Below are 24,118 nucleotides of genomic sequence, written 5' to 3' on the forward strand. Positions count from 1 at the left end.
TCTTTTTCGTCCTGACACATCTTGCAGGTGGTTTTCAACTCGGCTGGAGTCTCCTGTTGCTGCTGCATACCGAAAGTTTCCAACTCAAACAAACGGTTCGAGATTTTAGCCATTGCTAAATCTTTGTTATTGAGTGCTGTAATAAATTCCTGCTGTGTTGTTTTCAATAATTCTAGTTTCATTAACTGCATCTTATTTCTCTGGCAATTCAGTTCATGTAACTCTTTCTCTTGTTCTGTATAGACGGTAGCCTCAGCCAAGAGCTCATTTAACTCCAACTGAATTGACCTTATTTCTGATAGGAGCTTGTCTTTTTCGTCCTGACACATCTTGCAGGTGGTTTTCAACTGGGCTGGAGTCTCCTGTTGTTGCCGCGTCCTCCCAGTTTCCAACTGGGAGGAACACTTTGAGATTTCAGTTATGGCTAACTCTTTTTTCTTGATTGCAGTAACATATGCCTGCAGCCTTGTTTTCTCGTTTTTCAGTTTCATTAACTGCATATTATTCTTCAGGCAATGCAGTTCATGTAACTCTTTCTCTTGTTCTGTATAGATGTTATCCTTGGCAAAGAGCTCATTTAACTTCAACTGAAGCAACTTTATCTTTAATTGGAGCTTGCCTTTTTCGTTCTGACACATCTTGCAGGTGGTTTCCAACTCAACTGGAGTCTCCTGTTGCTGTTGCATACAGACATTTTCCAGCTGGGCTGGAGTCTTCTGTTGTTGCTGCGTACAAGCAGTTTCTAGCTCGACTGGAGTCTCCTGTTTTTGCTGCTTATGAACAGTTTCCAAGTCGGAAGGAATTTCCAGATGCTGCTGCTTACTGATGGTTTCCAGCTCAGCTGGAGACTCCTGTTGCTGCTGCGTACAGATGGTTTCCAACTGGGCTGGAGTCTCCTGTTGCTGCTGCATACAGATGGATTCAAACTCGGCTGGATTTTCCTCATTCTGCTGCATGAAATCAGTTTCGAACTCTGGTGGAGTCTCCTGTTGCTGCTGTGTACAAGCAGTTTCCAAATTGGCTGGAGACCCCTGTTGCTGCTGCTTATGAACAGTTTCCAAGTCGGATGGAATTTCCTGTTGCTGCTGCGTACTGATGGTTTCCAGCTCAGCTGGAGTCTCCTGTTGCTGCTGCATACCGAAAGTTTCCAACTCAAACAAACGGTTCGAGATTTTAGTCATTGCTAAATCTTTCTCTGTAAGTGCTGTCACAAATTCCTGCTGTGTTGTTTTCACTAATTCTAGTTTCATTAACTGCATCTTATTTCTCTGGCAATTCAGTTCATGTAACTCTTTCTCTTGTTCTGTATAGACGGTAGCCTCAGCCAAGAGCTCATTTAACTCCAACTGAATTGACCTTATTTCTGATAGGAGCTTGTCTTTTTCGTCCTGACACATCTTGCAGGTGGTTTTCAACTGGGCTGGAGTCTCCTGTTGTTGCCGCGTCCTCCCAGTTTCCAACTGGGAGAAAGGCTTTGAGATTTCAGTTATGGCTAACTCTTTTTTCTTGATTGCAGTAACATATGCCTGCAGCCTTGTTTTCTCGTTTTTCAGTTTCATTAACTGCATATTATTCTTCAGGCAATGCAGTTCATGTAACTCTTTCTCTTGTTCTGTACAGATGTTATCCTTGGCAAAGAGCTCATTTAACTTCAACTGAAGCAATATTATCTTTAATTGGAGCATGTCTTTTTCGTCCTGACACATCTTGCAGGTGGTTTTCAACTCGGCTGGAGTCTCCTGTTGCTGCTGCCTACCGAAAGTTTCCAACTCAAACAAACGATTCGAGATTTTAGCCATTGCTAAATCTTTGTTATTGAGTGCTGTAATAAATTCCTGCTGTGTTGTTTTCAATAATTCTAGTTTCATTAACTGCATCTTATTTCTCTGGCAATTCAGTTCATGTAACTCTTTCTCTTGTTCTGTATAGACGGTAGCCTCAGCCAAGAGCTCATTTAACTCCAACTGAATTGACCTTATTTCTGATAGGAGCTTGTCTTTTTCGTCCTGACACATCTTGCAGGTGGTTTTCAACTGGGCTGGAGTCTCCTGTTGTTGCCGCGTCCTCCCAGTTTCCAACTGGGAGAAAGGCTTTGAGATTTCAGTTATGGCTAACTCTTTTTTCTTGATTGCAGTAACATATGCCTGCAGCCTTGTTTTCTCGTTTTTCAGATTCATTAACTGCATATTATTCTTCGGGCAATGCAGTTCATGTAACTCTTTCTCTTGTTCTGTATAGATGTTATCCTTGGCAAAGAGCTCATTTAACTTCAACTGAAGCAACTTTATCTTTGATTGGAGCTTGCCTTTTTCCTTCTGACAGATCTTGCAGCTCCTGTACTCACACATATCGGTTTCCTCTGACAAATCCATGCTTACTTCTTTTGACGTTTCTGAAAGGAATTTAAATTTTGACTTGAAAGTTGGTTGAATTAAGTGCTGTAGTAGAAGCAGCAGAATAAAATGCCACTAACACATGCTAACATCCTTTGGTAGTTGGTAACCTAAATTGTGCAGAAGACCTTCAACCGTACAAGGGATATTCAACATCTTTTAAGTATTACTGCTTCTTCTTTGTACTGTTTATGACAAAGGTTACATCCACTTAAAGGTCAAAGGCTACAGCAAAGTCAAAGTGCTTTCTATAGTGCCTCTGTAGAATGTTGTTAGGACAGGAGGGGGAGGTTTGTTTCTGAATGATTCCACAGCGTTACTATGGATATTAAGTGTATTATGTACCGTGTGCTAGGGTAGGTTGTTATCACACCAGACAAGTGGGTTCACTTCCTCTCTGTAGGCTGTCGTCGTCTTTGCTGATGAGGCTCACCAAACTTGATGATGTAGTTTGAGTTATACTATAAAGGCACTACCTTTGTAGGGCATCAAGGGGAACAACAGAGGGCTCAGAACACAGCCCTGGGGGACCCCAGTGATCAGGATGATGGTCCCAGAGGTGTTTTTTCCAACTTGCAGTGAGGAAGTCCAATATCCAGTTGCGCAGTGGGGTGGTGATGCCTAGTGAACCAATTTTTTTGTATTTTTTACACGTGCTGTGTAAAAAACAGGTAAAATGTTTTCTAAATGTACTTAACTATGTTTTAACAAGTTTTTGACTTTTCCTAAAATTGTGTCCAGATTAAAAACACGGGCATTTATACCTATAACCACCACTGGGTATAATTTACCCCTATACAAAAAACAGATCTTGTAGGCACTTTCAAGCAGAGGCTCCCGCCTTCAATGCTGAGGAGAGCGGAGCTGTTCAACACCAAGGTGCTGAAACATGACAAAATCACACTAACTGTGTATCAGTGCAAGCCCAGGAGAAATGTCACCATCCAAGAGGAAGCCAGAGACAGTGACCTATAACAATAAAACAAAAGTCTGGGTTGACATGCTTCACCAAATGGCTCACCAATACTCCATGAAAGGTTATTATTAAGACATCGCAACACTCATTATTTTTCTTAATTGTAGCCTGTAATTCAGATAAACTGTACGCTGCACTACAATTCTCTCTCTCAATTTAATTCAAAGGGGCTTTATTGGCATGAAAGTTTTCCAAAGCATCAAAATGAATTACTCTATAACTTCCCTCTCTCAGAGTGGCACGTGTAGATGGCCTGTTGCAATATTTAGTAACATGCTGGATTTTCCTGCCATCAACACATGTGTGCTGTACCGGAGCTGCATGCATGACAGCGTCTCTAGAAGGGACTTCTTGCTTCAGCTGGACCAAGAGCTGTGCGCAGAGTGGATATCACTGTGCGTGTCCCTGCCACTCGCTGGTACAGAGGAGACTGACCTGCATGGTGAAGGAACAATTTTGTAATAATATCACACCACCCAAATATGCAAATATTTCCTTTTAATAGGCCTTCATCATCACAGTGCCCTCATGTCACTAAGATTGTGACATATTAGGACTGCCCGTAGGGAATTTCACTACATCTGGCACAACTCACTTGGACTCACCGATAAATTGATGACATTTTCTTATATTCAAACTTTTCCTTTATGTTACATATGTTATGTTTCTTCTAATCAATTACTCTGCTGAAGTAATAACTGCTATCAGTCCATTTCATGTTTAACATTGTTTATTGTGCATTTGTCTTTTTCAAATAAATTACACATAAAATCTACTACTACTACTACTACCAACACCTACTACAAATGTGTATTTCTAACATGATATCAATAATCAATTTATAAAAGTTATGACTATCGTTAATACCTGCGTATCGCAACATCCCTAATAAACACACAACAAAGAAATGGCTAATGTGTGTTCTAGCAAGGTAAATGCCATAGTGCAGAATGATGGTTTTTACAAAAGCTTGGCGAGCAGCTAGCTTCTACTTTGAGTCTTTCACATCAGTGCTATGAATGTTTTACCCCTTCATTCATGATTTCATAGACCACACATTCACTTGTTGGCAGTCCAATCACAAACTGCTCTGTAGACCTGCACTGCTGGGCCCTGTCTGAGTCTTTGCTTTGTCGAAAAACGCATCACCCTTTCCATCCGCAGCCACCGCAAACACCTTCGTACAAGAAAAGGAGATGATGTTTGGGGAAACTGAGTCTGAATCTGGAGTAAATGACAAGTTGATGCTGATGCTTGTGTTTTTCCTTTTACTGGGGTGATGTTCACTGAAAATAAATAAATAAATAAAAGTCTCCTCTCCATCTCATTACAGATTCCACAGTATTCTGCAGTAATTTTATCTTATTAAAACATGGTTTTATAGAAAACTGACATGGTGATCTGTCCCGGTACTCCGGTAGATTGGATACTCTGGTCGGTAAAATGTTTCCCTGGAGAAGAGAGAAAGAACAAGAGTGAGTTTGATCACAATCAATCAATCATTTGTCAACACAACTTGTCTACTATGGGTCTATAAGCATCCTACTGTATAGTACACAAGCAAGGTATATATATATATATATATATATATATTGCATATAGAAATTCATTAATATTCTACAAAGTGCCAGTGTCTCATGGCCTGGACAATGTTTAGTGTCTTCTATTTTTAAAGTCAACCAAAGTGATTGAATGTTGTTTTTATTGTAATATCAGCCCTGCAAGGCCACACAGTAATTTAACTGATCTTTTTGACCAGATAAGGCGCCGTACCTGTGTTCGGCAGCTTCCCTCCTCTGCTCAGTCTTCCTTCAAGTGGTCAATAAGCCCCTGCGTCTGTTCGGCCAGCTTCCTCTTCTCTGCCTGTTCCCTTTTAAGGGCCTCCTCGATTTTCTTGCCTTGGTAGATCTTCACCCCGGCGAACCCCAAACACAGCAACAGTGTCTTCAGGGCCAGGATGTACAGGAGCATGGGGACATTGTCCAAAACCTGGGGACAGACAAAGAGAGTTCATGTCTGATGTGGGACTTACTACAAAGTCGCAGAGGAAAGGCATCTCTGGTGGACACAGAGCTGCTCTGAATTCATAACGGCTTCATTTTTGATTGACGTGAGCCCACCGGAAATAAACCATCTTGGGAAGACAAGAGTGCGTGGGATTGAAATAATGGAAAAGAAAGCTCTGGAACCCTGGAGAAGATGTTGCCCCCCCTCTCTTATCCACCAGAGGCCTCAGCTGTCTATGGGGTTAAATTGGTCACAGACACGGGGGGTGGTGGGTGAGAGAGGGAGGCAGCTGCACACCATGTGTATTCTAGACTTAATGTAGAAGCAGCAGATCATGCACCAAACTTAAACATCAAAATCTGCCACTTTTAACATCTCTATACACACTTTCTTTAACCACCCCCCCCAATTCATAGGTTTACTGGCATCGGTTTACTAAAGACACCACACTCTATGTATTTTTCAACAGGTGGCTTTAATTCTATACATGTCTCCACTTTCCTCTCTCCCAAGTCAGTATTTAAACTTTTACGTTCTCAGGTAATCCGTCGCATTACACGACACTTTAGAGACAAATCAAACCTCAACGTTAAAAGTCACTGAGCACGAAGACAACGTGCGCAAAGCTACTCGAACATAATTTTACTCAACCGGCAGTAAACACAACGCGACGAGCCAGCACGCACAGCTGAGTAACGTTAGCATCATGCTAGCGGGGGGAGAAAACAGACAACGAGCTTAAATTAAATTAAATTCCGAACCCTAACTATACAGCGATGTTGACACATTCATAATCTTCCTTCAAAGAGAATGTGAAGTGTATTTACCTTCCAGTTGATCATTTTCTCGCCGGAAGCGTTGACTTCAGCTGTAGTAGTTTTAACTTTAGCTAACGGTGTTAGCCAGAGCTAGTTTAATAGTCCTCTGGAGAAGGCGGGGCTTGTACTTTAGGGGCCAATCAACACGCGGTATCGGTCGGCCGTCATCTGTGTTATGTTCACTTGCCCAAGGACACAACCCTACGCAGATGATAACGTGTCCGGTTACTGCCGACGACAGAGCCGGAGGTGTTGCTCAACCACTGCAGCACTAACAAAAACAAACAATCAGAGGTACTGTATTATTCAAAAATAATCGAGCTGTTTTTATTATATATTTATTTAATTTGTAGCTTTTTAATTGTCTTTATTAGCGATGTCCAAATTTTCCCGTAGAGGATGAACGCATCATTACCCTTGACGGAATGACGACATGTGCTTGAATATAGATTTATTACTTTACTATCACAACTTAACTTTAGCCACAATATACCATTATAAAATAATATTAAAATAAATTGATTATTCAGGTTGTTTCTTCTTCAAATAATAAAACCCAGGACTTCTGGCTCGTTCAGTAAAGGTTTGTTGTCGCTGTGGATTTAATGGCTGCGGCTGAGTCTTGTAGCTTCTTGCAATCACAAGTGTTGATGATCAATTTATAACGGATCAATAAAAACAAGATAAATATGATGGTGGGTTAAAGATGTTCAGAATCAGGGTATGTTTTCACTGTCACGGTGGCCGAGAGGTTAAGGCGTTGGACTCGAAATCCAATGGGGTTTCCCCGCACAGGTTCGAATCCTGTTCGTGACGTTGCTTTTTTGTTTTGTTTGCGTGGCTTCTCCAGCGACTGGCCTGCTACCGTAAGTCCTAAACAAAACCTAACAAGTCCTAACCAAAGTCCTAACAAACCTAACAAAAGTCCTAACAAATGGTAGGACTTTGGTTACCGTTAATGTGAAATATGTTTGTTAGATGTCTTTTAATTCAAAACATATCTGTGGTCAGAAAAAGGCAGGAAAGGTCCAGCAGAAACAATAAAAAGAATCTGAGAAGCATGGGTTTACCTGTCAGTTTATTATTTCTATGCATTACATATACAAAAGGTGAATGATTTATTTATAAGTTAGTGTAAACATATCAGTTTTATTGGCATTAGAAGTGTGGAGGGAGTTACTTTCTCTATCTCCTTTTCTCCCCCCCCCCCCTCCTTCTTTCCTCTTTTTCCTTCCTTTTCCCCATAATGATCAGGACTTGACAAGTAATTGTTAGCATTTGTGTTGCATTGTTAGGATTTGTTAGGAATTGAATAGTATTCATAGTATTAGGATCGGTTAATGCAGTGTCTATGTATTGTCGCCATGCACTACAGCATTAATAACCACAGGAATGTCCCATGCAGCCGTTTGCAGCGCGTCTTGACTCTTAAAGTGGGCATACTTTTAAAAATAATGCCATAATTAGTGATACAAAAATCCCTGTCTCTTTGTGTGATCCTGCGCCGTGATTCTTAAAATCCTCCTTCTTTATGTCAGCTTTTTAAATCTGGACGCACGTCTGTGTTTGTTGTCATGCTGCAAAATTAATATTTAGATAATCAGACGCCTTCTGCACGATGGATAAGTGCCTTAAACATTTGCATTTATCCGCACTGGGTTACTTTTACCAGGCGGCATAAATGTGGCTCAAGGTTACAGTGATCTGCTCTGAGAACAGTATTTTTAGTAAACGTCCCAACGGCTGCTACTACGACTGTGTTTTATTAGTTACCACATCTACCACATATCCACAGGTGACAAAATAAATACTTATAATAGATGGAAACTCTAGAAAGTAAAAAAAAACATATGACTGGACACTCAAATTAAATTTGCTGTAACAAATTTCCAACCATCTAAATATAAAATATTGAACTCACAGTTCAACCAGGGGCCTCATATTGATTTGTGTTGTTGTGTAATTGCAATAAGATTGTCACTGTGGGACAAAATCAAACACAGTGAACATAAATACACGTCAACGGAAAGCAGTCAACAACAAGAGCTAATAGAAGAGATCAGCACATTTTGTGATTAACAAAACTCCCACAGAGGCTCATGTTCAAGTATATATTTTCATCTGATCCCACATGTACCTTTCTGCTAAAAGCTCCCACTCGTGCAGCATATGTGTATCAGTCCGCAGCTGAAACTAGTCCCCAACAGATGAAATTAAATTAAATAAAACTACAAGTGAGACATTTTTTAAAAGATGTAGATGTTATGGTAGAGACCAATGGGTTTGAGTCGGAGAGCTACACATTCGTAGGAATGACAGAAATAAATGAGCTGCATTTACAGAAATAAAAAAAAATATACAACAAAACAAACAAAAACGTATTCTTTGTGTCTTTCTTAAATCTTAAACTCTTTGGATGGGGTTAAGGTTAGAGGACATGAGGATGTGGTCTCAGCCTGTGTCCTTCAGGTCCGGGACCATCCTCGCTACCTGCCGCACAGTCACGATCAAATTCATTCTTGACTTGTTGAAATCTCGAGGATCCATCTTCCTCCATCCTCATCCTCCTTCACTTCAAAGTTGTACTGTGGCTGTTGGGTAGGACGTCCTGTGTTGTAACGGAGAGCACAAGTGGTCTCGATAACCTTCCCTCCGGCTCAGCAATGTTAAAAATCATCTGTCACTAGAGGTAGGGTGTTGCTGTAAATGTCCTCTGACCCATGCTATTGTTTCCGGTCACTTCTTCGCCAGGTGCCATTGGTTATTCCCTATGGAATCATTTCACAGCAAAGGAGAACAGTCCCTGTGGTGTCGCGGCGTGTTTGCATCGTCGTGCTCGGGAAGTCTCGCCCCTGGGAAGCCTCGGTCTCGCAGCGTGTTCCAACTCCCCTCTGATTGGCTCAGTAGCGCCCCCTCTGGTTTGTTCTGGACATGGTAAGCGGCAGAGACACGGAGGAGAGAGAGGAGACCTCCCAGTAGAGCGAGCGAGACAGGAAGAGCTGGTAGAGGATCACCATGGAGATGGACTGGCACAGGATGACACCGATAGTCACCACCTGCAGAGAGGGAAGACGAGGTGGAAGAACAAGTTGAAAACGCAGGATCTGATTGGCTGCTAAGCAATACGTCCACTAGAGGGCAGCGCATACTTGAGTTTCAGGCAACGAGAAACATGGTGACAGTGGATGAACTTTAAAGTCTCATTCACCCTGAAAATTTAAATTTCAACCACTATTTGGTTCTAATGATCGGATTTCTAACATGAAGTCATTAAAACATTATGTATAACGTGACCAGTCCCTGAAATCCCAGACTCAAACACATCAGAGTGCTGCTTTGCTGAAATGTTGATTGTGTGCGTTTACAGACCTTCTCCCTCTGGTGCTCGTTGAAGATAACAGCCGTGAGGACGAGGACCGGGTGACAGAGGAACCACAGGAAGCATCCCTGTAAACACAGAACGTGTGACCACATGAGGAGCTATGGGGGAGGATTGTGCTCGTGAGGAGGCTGCGGGCGAGCGTATGGCGTGGTGTACCTTGGCGAAGCTGAGGTAGAAGTCTCTCTTCAGGGTGCTCCTCTCGGTGGAGATGATCTGGTAGAGGACAGAGGCCAAGAGCACGGCCAAGCCCACCCTCAGCACCAGGAGGAGGATGCCTGCCAGACTCAGCCCGGCGTGGTAGCTGTGGTGTTCCCTCTCGGACTCTAAGTATAGCTCCCACAGCAGCAGCACTCCCTGAAGAAACAATGGTGATGTTTCCTGAACCAAAATAACATCGGTCTCACATATTTATTTGAAATAGGTTTTCCTGCGTACATGTGTGACGACTCCACCGACAGCGACAGCCGTGGAGGCCGGAGAGTGTTCCCACTGCAGAGGTCTGGACTGAGGCTTCCTGCCGCGACTCAGAGTCCAGCCCATACACAGGCTCAGCAACATGTATAGCATGGACACCTGGGACACCATATCCCAGACTGCACCGGGGCAGGAAGGGAAAGTACGTAACATAATTAGGTTACGTTGCGTTTACAAATGCAAGAAGTTCCTCTGAATCGTATAAGAAACTTCAGAAGCAGAGAGAAGGAAAGAAAAGACGTGTTTAGGTACGAGGGTCTTACATTCTGCCAGGCTGCCCATCAGAGGAATACCGATACCATCTCGAGAATACCTGCAGAGAGGAGGGAACAAAAAACAATACTGGATTATTTCATCTTCCAAATCAAAGGCTAGTTATTAAGAAGTGAAAATGTATGTTACTTGGGAGCTCTGTGGTTTCTACCTGGCCAGGTGGATGTACTTGCAGAGAGCGGAGCCGCCTTGCAACGCCAGCGCCGTGGTGAGCACTTTGAAGACGGTGTGCATGGGGCCTCCTTTCCTCAGGGCCTGGTGCAGGGGCTTGATGTAGATACAGCAGGCGATGAAGAAGGCAAGCAGCAGGAGGAAGTAGAAACTGTGGAGACCTGAGTACAAGAGAGAGTAAATTAATGATTTTTCAAGAAAAATATCAGATACACCCGGCCAGCGTTTAACTTTACACTTCCTATTTAGAAAGTTTGCGTTCGCCCCATCTCACCTGCCTCCTCCGCACTGAAGTGCTCCAGAGGATTTCCGGCCGCGTCTGCGTTCAACAGCAACACGGTGAAACTGAGATCAGGGTGAGACGGAATCACGGCGCTTTCCTGGAGACGCAGAAACAAAGAGAAAAGAAATGCAAGGAGAAGAAGAAAAAAAACTTAGTGTGACTCATTGCTTTTAATTGTTTGCTTGAACAGTTTCCTATTGTTTGCCTTAAATTTTTCATCAATAACTTGTAAAGCACCTTGTTACTGTGTTGTGAAAGCTTCTTTATAAATACAGTTTACTACTATTCCAACTTTAAATCGGTGGGGAGGTGGTTTCTTTGTAACGTTACCTGACACGTGTATCTGTCAGCGTACAGGGCCTGCCAGGCTGTCGGGGACGACTGTCGAGGGATCGTCTGGTTGTGTTCTTCCTGACTCAGAGGAACTGCAGGAAGGAGGAAGAGGAGGACAGTGAGAAGGATAAATCAATACAGCGGCACCGCGTCTGCAACACGCTGCTCCTTACTGGTGAAGTGGGCTCGGGCCAGCCGCTCGCTGCAGCTCAGGGTGTCCAGGTCCGGGTCCGTGTCCTTGTACAGCAGCAGTATGGACTCCTTCTCTGTGGCCAGAGCCGAGTTGTCCAGCCGACACACTAACAGACCACCATCGCCTAAAGAGAGAAAAATAATCTGATGTTAGAGAAATAACATAACAATTTATACTGGAATATCACCTCGGGTTTGCAGTGCGGTTAACACAAATCCAGTTTAGTGAGGCCATTAGTCAGTCGACTGAAAATTGAGCATCAAACCTCATAATAGGGGAATGAGTTCATTTTGGTGGTAGATATAGTTTCAGCTTCTCTAATGTTACGGGTTCTCTGGTTTACATCCAGCAAACAGAGGATTTCTGAGGTTGCACACACGTTTGTCTCCAGTTGTCAGGGCCCTTGGAGTTTTAATATTCTGTTGTTTTATTCTTTTTCTTTGCTCAGGTTTAAACCCTGCAGGGACCCTCCACCCAGCTCAGTGACCTCTGACCTCACACACACACACTTACATACAGTGTTGTGATGTAAAGTGACGTCAGGGATGCTGTGCACACGATTAGATAAAGTGATGATGACGTGCACGTCACACGCACAAAAATGGACACAAACCCCGCATGAGAACGGAAGGAGGCTGCGATCAGTGCAGGTCTGAGGTGACACGTTAGCAGCTCCTCCTCCTCCTCCTCCTGTTACCTTGGTACATGAATGAAGAGATGAACTGGCCGCGCGTCTCCCGCGCCGCGTCGCTCCTCAAAAGTCCCGTCACGGTTTTCCCGCGAACCCCCGCGCCGAGCAGCACCGCGGCCGCGAGCGCGCACAACAGCCTCGCCATCCGTCCCGCGTCTCCCCGCAAAAAACGTTCACGCAACAATCAACTCAATGAGCCACGCAACCAGAGGAGAAGCCGCCGCGTCAAGCTGCACCGGGGAACCCAGTCAGGACCGGATGTTGTGTGTTTCCGCTCCCAAATAAAAGCTTCGCGTGCGTGTGTGTTGTTAAGATCCATAGAACAAAATGACAGAATAACCTCACGTAGATATAAAATTAAGACAACCATATGTTTCTTAAAAGTTTCCTTTAAATGTGACAACACAGACTCTATATGCTAAAGCAGAATATAATGAAAATGTGACTTAAAACCATACTTTAGTAGATGCAAGCTACTGTTAATCACTGTATATGTGAGGTTTTAAATAATTATATGTGACTTTAATAAAATAATAACACATGTAAACAAGTCCTGTCAATGGCTTCATACTCTTATTTTGACACTACTTCCGGCCACCTTGCCTGGGCGACACTGTTGACAGCTTGAGTGAGACCCAATCAGAGAGCGCCGACTTGTCTACGTCACAAGGGACGACCAATCGGAGAGCTAGGAAGCGGTCTGCTCCGCCTCGACACGTATTCAACGTGTCAACACTGCCGTAAAGGAGAACCGTAGCTGTCGCAAAACGACGCGTCGTCAGTGCGGAAGCAAACAGAGGATCAGTGTGAGCTGTCAGGCAGAGAAGAGGAGGAAGAGGAGGAGGAAGAGGAGGAGGGGACAGTGAAGATGAAGTTATTATAACTGTGTGTGTATGAAAAGATGGACTTTAACACTGTCCTGGTGACTGGAGGCTCCGGATTCATGTGAGTTCACTCCACTGTCACTTTGAACCTCTGTCTTTAATGTGTTCTATTACATCCACATTGCAGCTGCACTGACACACACGGTTATGTTGAACAAACTGTTGAGTGGTATGATTTCCTGTTTTTAATGTGTTTATCATTATTGTGTTGTCGTATCTTGAACCTTTCAGTATCTTGGTTATTTTGTTACAGGTGAATGTAGCGTAAAGTATCAAGTGACAGAAAATTCAAATACTTGTTTACATTAGTTAGCATCTCTTTAGAAATCTGTTAAAATCACTTTTCATAGAACAATGTCGTTGATAATTCCCATAATTCAGTGTAGCCACAGATCCTTGTAGGTTCTTTGTTTTTAATTTGTTTGCTTTGTTTTAGTGGAGTTTGTGTATGTGTGTGTCATTTCTTTTATTCTCTCAATGGGTTAATAAAGGATAAATAATAATAATTAAAAAATATATATATTAGAAGGTACAAAATTGCTATTTCAATATATTGGCCAACAAATATATTTTTAAATGATTCCAAAGATGTTGTGATCAAACCCTTATGGCAAAGAACTGTAACCGAGGCTTGATATTTTACAGTTTAATCATAAAACCTAAGTTTAAATCACTATAAATAAAAAGAAAACACAAATATATAGAATTTGAATTAAGAAATAAACAAAACATTTTCCTACTGTATCTCTCGTCCTCCAGCGGCTCCCATCTTGTGTGTTCACTGGTCGACAGACACCCTGACTGGAGAATTATTAACCTGGATAATGTGAGTTTTCACTTCCTGTGTTTGTACACAACAAATGGCTGAAAATGATATATATATATAAAATATAAATGTATGTGTTTCAGCGAGTTTCTCCCGTGTTTTCCAGTTGGATTACTGCTGCAGCCCCAGGAGTCTGGAGAGCATTGAAGACAGAGCAAACTACACCTTTATCAGAGTGAGAGCTGCTGTATTCAAATATTTTACGACTAAAGATAACCTCTGTCTGAAGTGACATTTGGACAACTATGATATCCAGTAGTTTATAGATATTATTTTCTACTTCTTCAACAGGGAGATGTGTGTAACTCGCGGTTGGTCGACCACATTTTCAACACAGAGAACATCGATGTGGTTTTCCACCTGGCGGCCAAAACACATGTCGGTGAGCAGTTGTTCTCACTGAGGTTACATCTCTACTGTGCAGATACAACTGTTTATTTCATTCCCACGCACTGTGCTGTTGTTTCCTCAGAGTCGTCGTTTGAATCTCCTTCCACTTTCCAGCGGGTGAACGTCGACGGCACCAGAGTTTTACTTGCAGCTGCACATCAGGCCAGACACCGGCCTCAGCGCTTCATCTACGTCAGCACCGATGAGGTGTACGGAGCTGGGCTGGACGAGGTCAGTGGAGAGGCTGGGTGGAGTTTGTGTTTTTGGGTTCATGTGTGTTTTACTGACTTGAATATTTGGTGTTTGTCGTCTGCAGGTGTTTGATGAGAGCAGCCCGGTGAGGCCGTCCAACCCGTACTCTGCCACGAAAGCAGCCGCAGAGTTCCTGGTCAGATCCTACTGGGATGAATACAAGGTAGATAAGATAAGATAAGAAAACAACAAGATAAGTTAAGATACGATAAGATAATATACAATAAGATTTAAATAGAAGATAAGACAGGATACTATAAGATAAATGATTTGCCCTGTTACAGCAGCAAACTATTAAAAACAGACATCCACAAAAGCAATCAATTTATTTCCTGCATTTAAGGCTTTTTCACGCAGGTTTAAATGTGACTAAGATGCAGCGTTTCTTGCTTTAGTAGAAGTAGTTGGACTTGTTTTCCTGTTATGATCGATTTTAGTTTAAGAAACTTGGTTAAATTCATTTGATGAGCTAAATTCAGCTGTTTATCTGTCACCAGTTTCCAATCATCATCACCAGGAGCAACAACATCTACGGGCCCCGGCAGTTCACTGAGAAGGTTCAAGATCCTCACTAACAACTGCTGCTAATGTTTGTTTTTGTAAAAATATGAAATAATAAGTCACAAATCATCTTTCAGGTCATTCCGAGGTTTCTCACCCTGTTGCGAATGAACAAGAAATGGTAGGTTTGTCAGACTTGTATTTTGAAAAATGTGAATCCAGATACTTCGGTATCTGTTTGACACGTTCTGCACCGCAGCACCATCCAGGGAACGCTCCCTAAATCTCGCCATTTCCTGTTCATCGACGACGCCGTCAGTGCCTTCCTGCTGGTCCTGGAGAAAGGGATTGTGGGCGAAATCTACAACATGGGGTCAAGCTGCGAGATTCCCATCATGCAACTGGCCAGGCATCTTATAAGGATGGTGCGTTTCAGTGTTTTGCTTATTCAAATATTTCAACTACTATTTATTATGTAGGTATTAATAAAACAGTGTATTTTTTTTTATTTAGGTGAAGAATGTTCCGGACTCGGAGGTGAACGATTGGCTGGACTTTGTGCCTGACAGGTGAGTCAATTAAGTTCAGTATTTACTCAGTCTGCAGATGTATGAAACAATTCCAGGAAATAGCCACAGCCTTGCCCTTCATTAAAATTCAGATTTTGATGGCTTGTTAACGCTATGACCGACATCGCCATAACAACACGAGACACATGTGAACCTACTGATGCTCTACAGGCCGCAGGTCGACCTCCGCTACCCAATCACGTGCGAGAAGCTGCAGCAGCTGGGCTGGAGGGCCGAGGTGTCCTGGGCTGAGGGCATCAGACAAACTGGTACAGTAACACACACATTATCAAACCATGGACTGTAAATAAAGATGAACAACAAAGATATGAGATAGTTTCATAGTATATAATGTGTTGTAATAATTCCAGTGTTGTGTCTTCCAGTAAAATGGTACCAGGAGCACCCAGACTTCTGGTCAGATGCCGGCGAGGACTTGAGACAAATCCGGGGCGACCCCGCGCTTTGACGAATCGAAGACTGAACTGAGTCACCAGGCAGCGATGTTATATATTTTTTATTTCACATATTTGTGTGGCACAAATTGTGTTATGGCTGATTTACAGCTCAAATAACAACTGGTGCTTCATTAGCCTCAGTATTATGTCTGAATGACCGTTGGACCAACCGAGGTGCAGAGCCTCTTTTTAACCAAAGCTTCTACTGGAAATGGATGCACTTTATCTCGATATTAATTACAGATTCAGCTGATGTTGTCTAGCAGACCTGTTCTGCTCAACTTTGGCTTGTTCACTTTTTATTCACATAGTTTAGATGTTTGAAAAAAAACTCTGAATGTACATAGAAACCTGAAAGCTCCTCATCGTGCTCTGGAATATCTCGGAATTTGATCGCCTTTCTCGACAGCATTGTTTGTTTTGGTGTTTCCCTGAGGGCGAATAAACAAACTGGTCAAACTGGGCTGAAAAACCAAATGAAGAACCACGTCATCTCTCGCTGTCACGTCTCAAACTGCAGCTTCACATTTGTGTCAGACCCTGGATTTATTTTGGAACCGTTGATGGACTTTCAGGAGCTTGTACAAACATGTACTTGTATCTTTCACACATTTTTCTTTAAATCCTCTGTGTACATTTCAATTCAGCAGGTAGCTTGATAATCCAGTGACCAAATATTGTAGTGCGCGCAGAACAGGGAAGACATTAGGTCATTTGTGTTTAACAAATGCTGCCATTTTGCACATTTGGAGCGAGAGTCTGTGCAGGAGCGATCGTGGTGTGGCGCCGCAGTGGCGACAACTTAACATTTCAAACTTTAACAGTATTTTGTCTAAAGATATTTTTGTTATAACAGCAGCCTCATAATAAGGTTGAGAAGTGAACCACAGCTAATTTAAAGTCCTTTATCTCAGTCAGGTGTTTTGCACTTGACATTTTTTCATATGATGCTGAAGAATATTTTTAACCAGAAATAAACTTGTTATTTTATAGCTGAAGGCGTCTGTCCATGTTTTTCTCAAACATCTAGAAAACACACACACGAAAGGGGAAGAAGAAGAAACATCACAACACCAGTAACATTTGCAAATCCAAACCTTTATTTGTGGTAAAATCAGAACAGATGCACAGTTTTCTTTTCTTCGTGCAGTGCTCCTCTTCGTGCACAACTGCTAAAACTAATACATAAAGCAAATGCTAACTACCAGGCCGGTGCTGCTGCGTGTTCACACTGGGGAGGGGGCTTCTGGCCAGTCAGTAATGGCCACAACACCGGGCTCCATTTCATTTCAGTGTCTAAGCGGAAACCATTCCTAAATAAGTCTACACACTTTGCTTTATTAAATGTCGGATCACTTTCTAAAGATAATCAAACTGAAAATGAAATAAAGCCGCAGAGTGTTCGTGTGTACCGGGTTTCCCAGAGTGCCGTTTGTCATAACGGCAGAAGAGCCATAACCTTACTCACGCAAATATCTGAGTTTGTGCACAGAAAACGCTATAAAATGTGATTATTCACCAGCGGTTGATCTGTCCGTGATCACAGCTTCACTTTGGCTGCAATGCATTCTGGTCCGTTGTTGCTGCAGTCATGGAAACTACAGAGTGTCTCTGCTAAGTGGACCTTCAGTAGAAATACAAGCTACGTTAAGATTCTCATGCACGACGGATCAGCCGCCTGTTGCAAAAGAAAAAAAAAGAAAAAGGACCGCAGAGTGGATCCTCATTTCTGATTGGCCAGAACCTCCCCAGTGACAGAGTTCACACACTGACGCCTGAAAATATGCAAATCACAACAACATAGCAATAGAACCACAGTTAATTCTGTGTTATGAAGACTTTGAAGGTCGCCACTTGCCAGACATTCACCACAAAGGGTTTTTTTTAAACGGGAAGGAAAAGTGTAAAGACTCAAATGAAAAGAAAAAAAACAACCGACTTGGAGAGAATCTGGACACTTGTTTTTTGTACTGAATGTTTTTTTAAAATTACATTTTTTTTACAAAATGGTCTTTGATCGTAATGTTTTATTTTATTTTTTATCCAAACCTTGGCATACATGGTGGTATTGTCTCAAATTTTGTTTGCCAATTAAAAAATGGCTGTTTATGGATGATTATCATTATTGGCAATGGAACCTGTCGCACAAACAGGTTTTATGGATCGGATACTGAGTCCAATGTGACTTTAAAGGTAACTCGTGTAGGACGTTTCTCTTGATACATCACTGTCACAATAAGGGCCAGTGCTTCAGCTCGTGAGACACCACGTGCACATCTTCACATATTGTACAGGGGAAAGAAGAGGAAGAGTTCACCCGACGCATTTTCTCAAATCAAAACAATTTATGCATCTTGATGACAAAAAACATCTGCCATATTTAGGAGATATTTATGAGTGTGTGCAATTTGGTTGAAATACAAATAAAAATATAGATCTTGCAAATTTAAATGTGGTTTTATAAGGTGAATGTTGGGCTGTAGGGACTATGTAAAAATAAATAAAATAAAGAAAGATGTGCACATGGTGTAAAAACCTTTGTATCGGCCTGTTTTAGAGAACTCTTTTATTGGGATGTTTAGCCTTTTGGCACCAGTGACAGTATTGTTGCTTTTGGACTTGGATTTGTATAAGAAAGCTTGTAACAGTGACATATCCAAAGAGAAATCCCTGCACGTTGCATCTTTAACATTAAAAAGCTCACACTACCCCAGAAAAATAGAAATTTTCACTCATACCAATGACATTCAACATTCAAGTGCCAGTGTTTTTGTTTACTGTCTTTTGGTCAAGTCACTTTGTAAAATATCAACTTTTGTATTAGGCTTATAAAAATAAATATTTCTCAGAAATGCTTGATAAATTACACAAACTAGCAGCGAAAGTAGACTCGAGAACTGCGCGCGAACAGCTGAATCCCACGGTTGCTGTTAACTAGAACTCCACCTGGTCCCGAAAAAAACCAAAAGAAAAACGAAAACAACTGTTTCATATGTGGAAGAACCTTTCCATACGACACACTCACTCACTCACACACACACACACACTCATGCACACACACCGGACACATACACACTTTATTGTTGAGAAACCTCTCCTTCTACTTCACACTCACTCACGCATACATACCCCTCGGAGGTTTTGAAGGACGTGTGCTACAGAGGACTAAAGTAACGAACTAAAGTATATTTTGTAAAACCTATCGGGGGTTTGAAGTTATTCTACAACAGAGGGGCCTGCAGGCCGCAGCAATGGGACATAGCACCAGTAATTGGTCACTGACCATCAAAATACTCCTGCTGGCAAGTTAAGTTACTGCAGCGACGCATCGTGCCATGGTGACAGTGTCAGTGTATCTGTTGCCGTGATAATGCTGTATACAAGTGTATCCAACTTCCCGATCTGCTCCATTAGGGCTGGGTATCAGCTTTGAATTTAAGGCATCAAAAAAGGTTTTGAAAAATTTTCAAAAACCATAAAATAAAGTGCTGGATTAAAAAAAATACTAAGTTTTCTTTCAGAGGGAAAAAACTGAGCACGTCTTGCCTCGAATTAACAAAACTGATACAGGGATCATTAGGATTCATTAGCAAAAAAGAAAAAATCTGTCTGGAAGACAGTGATGGATGAACTAACTTCCATCCATTGAGCTCTGCTACTTCTGTGGCTAAAAAGCAAACAGCAGAAGTGAGAGGAATCCAAAATGGAACACAACACGGCAACTAAATTATATTTCTCTTGGCCTTGACTCATCTTTCTGAAAGTTTTCTAAATCTGTTGGAAACAATGTATAATGTATATGTTTTAATTGTGATTAAACCCCGTGAATGCTCAGCACTTGTGAATTTTGCCAACCTGGGGTGACTTCCATGCACGGTGAGGTCACTACTGTGTCAAAGTACCCAGCCCTAACCCACTTGCTCCAGTCTTTTCAAGGCACCGTGCACATCGCGTCAGAATTTGAGCCGATTCCACTTGTGCCAGTTTGTGCTTTGAATCCAAACGGAGCACAGACGGAACAAAATCCTGGAGACGGCAAAGTGAAGCAAACCACGAGTAGCTGTATCTCTATTGCACTTCCTTTAGAGGCCCAGAGCCTCGCTGGGGTGGGGAGGGGTGTTTTGACGAAATGGTGGTGGGGTTTGGGGCACAGTGGTAGTTTAAGTGTTGCTCCAACTCAGTTCAAAAGTAACTACAGCTGATCGATTATAGTCCGTCTTCCTAGAAAAAAAAGAACTGGATACATTGCATATTTATGTGCGTGCTCCGAACACTACGACGTGACCAGATTGCTCTGTACACAAGATGAAGAGTGAGGTAAACTCAAGTTCCCACAATTCCCTGCTGTAAATCGCCAAAGTTAAAAATTCCTATCTACACTACCAGCAGTCAACAACATGCTCAGACCCTGCCTTAAATCATAAAGTCCTAGCATCGGTATCACCGCATGTGAAATGCCCAGTCACTCCCCTGCAGCCTGTAATCACGCCATTATTCCACGGTTAGTCTATCTGCCCCCTAGTGGCTGTTAGAAGGCACGGCAATGTCTACACGGAACCAGATTCTTTCTCCAACTTTTAACTCTGACACCATTTCCTTCTTGAAGGTATTTTAAACACACTTGGAATTTTTATTGAACTACACCAGCTGCATAAAAAGCCACGGATTCAAGTAACAAATGCTGACAATTTCCCCCTCGAAACAGGGACTATGTAACAGTGTCAGTTTGCAAGTGCTAAACTCGTCGTATTCAGTCAATAGTTAAAGGTAGACACTGATATGTAACAAGTGCCTGAAAGCGTCCAAATGTTCCTACTCCAAAAAACCCCCCCTCAAAAACATCAACAATGAGGGGATTTTGAGACGCTTATGGGAAACGTAACACAATTAAGATTGTGTATCATCAACTGTGTAAGGAGCTTCAGTCTCTACGTTTCCCGGTGTCCAAGAAAAAGTGCAACTTAAAAAAGAGATCTGTCCACGTGTAAAGTGAATTCTAAACTAAGCAAATCCTTCATTAGTGATTGTCATCTGCAATACTATCTTCAACATATGGTCCAGTCACTAATTTCTGTCTCCCTGCTGCTGCTGCTTCTTCTTCCTTCATTTAACAGTTGCTGTAAGAAATCTAAGACGGAGACTATCCACCATTGCTGCAGGAGAAGTGTTTAGAATCATTTATCAGGTGCTGAAATAATTTTTTGGGACACCTCGAACACAGTTCTGGTCAACGCCGATTTAACCAGCGCTTCATTGTAGTTTAGCCGATATTAGAACAACAGAGAGAACGATGCGCTACAGTAACAGTTGAACCACATTTAAACAGCAACTGAAAGAAAAAAAAACGCCAACTCATTTCGGCTCATTCAGAAGGTCGACGTGGTCGAGCGATGGTTGCGTCTTTACTCGATTGCCACAACTGCCTCTCCTGCTACAAATAGAAGCTTTTTGGAAAATCTACACAAATGAGATTTTGCATGTGATCCGCTGTCTGCTCAGTCCTCTGGCATCAACTCAGCCTCAAACTCTTCTCGAATCGCGCCAACTACTTCGCTGAACCTCCTTATCAACTTGTACTCGAGGGACACGGAGTCAACGACTGACCCGAGCATGACAAGAAGTGTAAAAAAATAAATAAAAATAGACAACGGGAAAAAAATAATAACTAAAGCCTGCTGTAGAATTATAATCATTGGTTTGGCATTTTTAACTCCTTGACCAAAAAACAACAACACTTGCATGTTTTGTTGCCTTGATCCAGCCTTGTCATGTGTCAAAGCCAGTGGGCAATTTGAGGGAATCTGATTGTGTGTGTACAAAACTGTAAAGAATAAATCTGCTGAGCTGGTTCAAATTGCCCACTGAGCTCAGTTTGTCAGACACTGCATGGTCCAATGTCGAGTGATCAAAGATAATCTTCTACACATCAAGTGTTGTTTCACTTTTAATTCACATTCTTTTTCAGTGGAGATTCTTCTTTCTATTTTAAAGAGCCTAACTATATACACAACCTAGATTTTCTTTATTTCACTAAAATTATCGATGTAAACAAAACAAATTAATACCCTGATAAGAAATAATAAATTTCCCCACCAGGCAGCAACAGTGCATTTTGGCGTATTCTGCTGCTGATAAGACACAGTGGGGGATTGGGCTTCTACCACTGAATCATTCAAATGACAGTGGAGGTTCTCTTATATGTTCAAACTGGGACCCAACACGGACATCATGGGTGCAGGTCAGCTGCTACTTGTAGCCTGGTTCCATGGCAGAGCAAAGTGGGGCTAACCAGGTATTAAGCATAGATTATATCAAGGTTCTTAAATCTTCAGTTCTTTTATGCCACTTGTCGATTAGCACACTTTATCCGTCCTATATCTTACTGTGCTATGCAGACGCAAGGATTCTTTGGAACAACGTGGGACAGCGCTGGCCAAAGCGTAATCTCTATAAACAGACTCTGCATGTGAATATGCAGAATCTGTAGGAGAGGGAGCAGGTTTTAGTTGCTCGCATGTAAACAGTATGTGATGTGTGGAGAGCTACGAAATGCATCAACTATCGTTTTGTAAATGTATTTGCACTCAGATGCCGATAGCTGTTAATAGAGATTAGCCAAAAATTTTGTCTGGACATACATCTACACATCGCACTTTGTATGTGATACAAAGAAACTAAATCGGACTGTCAACAGCGTACAGCGAACGGAAGTCTGAGTCTTGGCCCGGATATCCGCCATCTACACCAGAAGCCCCAATAATCAGATAATTCATCCTTAGACAATAGCTGAGTGGCTCAGAGATTTGTCAAAGTGTAGCACACACCAGCAGTGTTGCATCATTTCACAATAACAGACGCACAGGAAGGAAGCAGCAGTTACGTCGCGGTAGCTGGAATGAACAGTTGCACTTTGATGCAAGTAAAATAACATCACTCAGCGACGGCTAATGCCAACATGCTGCTGGTGTGCAGCTTACATAGAAAGTGACGGGTGCAGCGGTTGGTTATGAAGAACATAATTTGACTCCGATGTGTCGGAAATTTTGGGGCTGTGTTTGTCTGCTGATATCTTTGAAACATTGCAGTGAATAATTTGACTTCATTAGAAAAACTCAAAGAATAATAAGGGAAGCACCTGCAATCTAAAGCCGAGTAGACATGGGTGGAATACAGCACAGTAAGACATGACGACACAATGACTAAAATGTGCTACAGACGTGTGGTTATATCTCCCAGAAGCCCCAGCATCTCCCTGCTGTGAAACAGATTAGGCTACAGATTCTCTACTTTTATACCCGACCTCAACAGATCTGTAAGACCTAACAAATAAACTGGAATTACTTATTTTAGAGAAGACTCTTCATGTAACTCTCCAGGATAGAGTGAGCAAGAATTTTTTTTGAACTATTATAGCCGTTTTTTTAGTTGTGTTTCCCCTTGAAAGAAGCTTTTTGGCAAACAAGGGTTTTTCAATGTTTGTGGTGGAAGCGGAGCCAGTTTCCCAAGAGCATGGTGGCACTAAGATGAACATCCAGAGTCACTGATGAAGTTTTGTAACTGTTGTTTTCAGCAGCAGCAGCCATATTGTGGTTTTAAGTCAAATTGTTGCAGCGCTGCTTTGGCATCACTGTAGGATGTGGTGCAAGAGACTCAAATCTTGGAAGATTTGTTTAGCTTTTTCATCGCCAAAAGATTGTCGATGCTAAAAACTTGAACTTAAACTGTAAATTGGCTTTAGGCACATCTAGCTGGTAAGCGAACGACATGCTGGTGTCCTGCATGCGGTTGCTCGCTTCGAGCTCCACGCCGACCTGCAGCTGGTCGTTGACAGGACAGATCTAATATAACATTTTTTTAGAACCACATATTTGAAGGTAAAGACTGCGAGATCGAAGCATCTGCTGCACAGCACAACCTAACTCTCTCTCAGTGACTCCCTGTTGAGCATTAAGTGACCCAACAATTAGTGACATTATTTTGAGAAACTCAAACTCGAGCTCAAACCAGAGCTATAGATGTGACATACAGGTCAATGAGTCAGACTTTGTTTCCCAAAGGCATAAAACCACTGCTGTTGTCTCTATTTATTACCTAATAAAGCCAAATTTAATGTTTTGTTTAATCCATTTTAGTGGCTCTGGATGAGGGTGTTTAAAAAGTACAGAAATGTGGCGACAGTGGTGATACGCAGTTGGGAATCAGCTCATCAGAGACCTCCAGATGAATTTGAACTTCAATAGACAG

General features: G+C 42.1%; 3 protein-coding genes, 3 long non-coding RNA genes and 1 other non-coding gene across 7 annotated transcripts; 3 read left to right on the forward strand and 4 right to left on the reverse strand.

Annotated features, from left to right (window-relative positions):
* Nucleotides 1-511: 511 nt before the first annotated feature.
* On the reverse strand, nucleotides 512-2,053 carry LOC117777820. Its single transcript, XR_004616676.1, has 2 exons — nucleotides 1,975-2,053; nucleotides 512-596 (listed from the first exon to the last, which is right to left on the reverse strand). It is a non-coding gene; the product is annotated as an uncharacterized LOC117777820 (long non-coding RNA).
* Nucleotides 2,054-4,120: 2,067 nt separating this feature from the next.
* Nucleotides 4,121-6,335, reverse strand: LOC117777803 (small integral membrane protein 11A-like). Its single transcript, XM_034612773.1, has 3 exons — nucleotides 6,204-6,335; nucleotides 5,143-5,358; nucleotides 4,121-4,820 (listed from the first exon to the last, which is right to left on the reverse strand). The coding sequence occupies exons 1-2, from the start codon at nucleotides 6,216-6,218 to the stop codon at nucleotides 5,170-5,172; spliced, it is 204 nt and encodes a 67-aa protein (XP_034468664.1). The 5' UTR covers nucleotides 6,219-6,335; the 3' UTR covers nucleotides 4,121-4,820; nucleotides 5,143-5,169.
* A 593-nt stretch (nucleotides 6,336-6,928) lies between these two features.
* Nucleotides 6,929-7,010, forward strand: trnas-cga. The gene has a single exon. It is a non-coding gene; the product is annotated as a tRNA-Ser (tRNA).
* A 217-nt stretch (nucleotides 7,011-7,227) lies between these two features.
* gpr180 (G protein-coupled receptor 180) lies at nucleotides 7,228-12,251 on the reverse strand. The gene is made up of 10 exons (XM_034612754.1): nucleotides 12,001-12,251; nucleotides 11,284-11,427; nucleotides 11,108-11,202; nucleotides 10,769-10,874; nucleotides 10,475-10,655; nucleotides 10,314-10,363; nucleotides 10,012-10,169; nucleotides 9,733-9,930; nucleotides 9,564-9,641; nucleotides 7,228-9,250 (listed from the first exon to the last, which is right to left on the reverse strand). Exons 1-10 carry the CDS (start codon nucleotides 12,137-12,139, stop codon nucleotides 9,095-9,097), a joined length of 1,305 nt encoding a protein of 434 aa, XP_034468645.1. The 5' UTR covers nucleotides 12,140-12,251; the 3' UTR covers nucleotides 7,228-9,094.
* A 496-nt stretch (nucleotides 12,252-12,747) lies between these two features.
* On the forward strand, nucleotides 12,748-16,139 carry LOC117777793 (dTDP-D-glucose 4,6-dehydratase-like). Its single transcript, XM_034612766.1, has 12 exons — nucleotides 12,748-12,939; nucleotides 13,638-13,704; nucleotides 13,811-13,879; nucleotides 13,996-14,086; nucleotides 14,177-14,325; nucleotides 14,411-14,509; nucleotides 14,844-14,903; nucleotides 14,985-15,028; nucleotides 15,107-15,272; nucleotides 15,361-15,416; nucleotides 15,588-15,685; nucleotides 15,803-16,139. Exons 1-12 carry the CDS (start codon nucleotides 12,896-12,898, stop codon nucleotides 15,883-15,885), a joined length of 1,026 nt encoding a protein of 341 aa, XP_034468657.1. The 5' UTR covers nucleotides 12,748-12,895; the 3' UTR covers nucleotides 15,886-16,139.
* Nucleotides 16,140-16,211: 72 nt separating this feature from the next.
* Nucleotides 16,212-16,863, forward strand: LOC117777816. Its single transcript, XR_004616675.1, has 2 exons — nucleotides 16,212-16,635; nucleotides 16,667-16,863. It is a non-coding gene; the product is annotated as an uncharacterized LOC117777816 (long non-coding RNA).
* An 88-nt stretch (nucleotides 16,864-16,951) lies between these two features.
* LOC117777812 lies at nucleotides 16,952-21,211 on the reverse strand. The gene is made up of 3 exons (XR_004616673.1): nucleotides 19,929-21,211; nucleotides 18,936-19,738; nucleotides 16,952-18,902 (listed from the first exon to the last, which is right to left on the reverse strand). It is a non-coding gene; the product is annotated as an uncharacterized LOC117777812 (long non-coding RNA).
* Nucleotides 21,212-24,118: the final 2,907 nt, after the last annotated feature.

Source organism: Hippoglossus hippoglossus, chromosome 2 (genome assembly GCF_009819705.1).
Source record: "Hippoglossus hippoglossus isolate fHipHip1 chromosome 2, fHipHip1.pri, whole genome shotgun sequence".
NCBI classification, from domain to species: domain Eukaryota; kingdom Metazoa; phylum Chordata; class Actinopteri; order Pleuronectiformes; family Pleuronectidae; genus Hippoglossus; species Hippoglossus hippoglossus.

What these genes read in the sequence shown, in the direction of transcription:
- gpr180 (XM_034612754.1), bottom strand. Translation starts at nt 12,139, where the DNA reads ATGGCGAGGCTGTTGTGCGCGCTCGCGGCCGCGGTGCTGCTCGGCGCG. An exon ending in GGCCCGAGCCCACTTCACCA is followed by an intron (nt 11,203 to 11,283) that starts GTAAGGAGCAGC and finishes TCCTTCCTGCAG; the next exon opens with TTCCTCTGAGTCAGGAAGAA. An exon ending in AAGTACATCCACCTGGCCAG is followed by an intron (nt 10,364 to 10,474) that starts GTAGAAACCACA and finishes TCCTCTCTGCAG; the next exon opens with GTATTCTCGAGATGGTATCG.
- LOC117777793 (XM_034612766.1), top strand. Translation starts at nt 12,896, where the DNA reads ATGGACTTTAACACTGTCCTGGTGACTGGAGGCTCCGGATTCAT. An exon ending in ACTGGAGGCTCCGGATTCAT is followed by an intron (nt 12,940 to 13,637) that starts GTGAGTTCACTC and finishes CTCGTCCTCCAG; the next exon opens with CGGCTCCCATCTTGTGTGTT. An exon ending in TGAGGGCATCAGACAAACTG is followed by an intron (nt 15,686 to 15,802) that starts GTACAGTAACAC and finishes TGTGTCTTCCAG; the next exon opens with TAAAATGGTACCAGGAGCAC.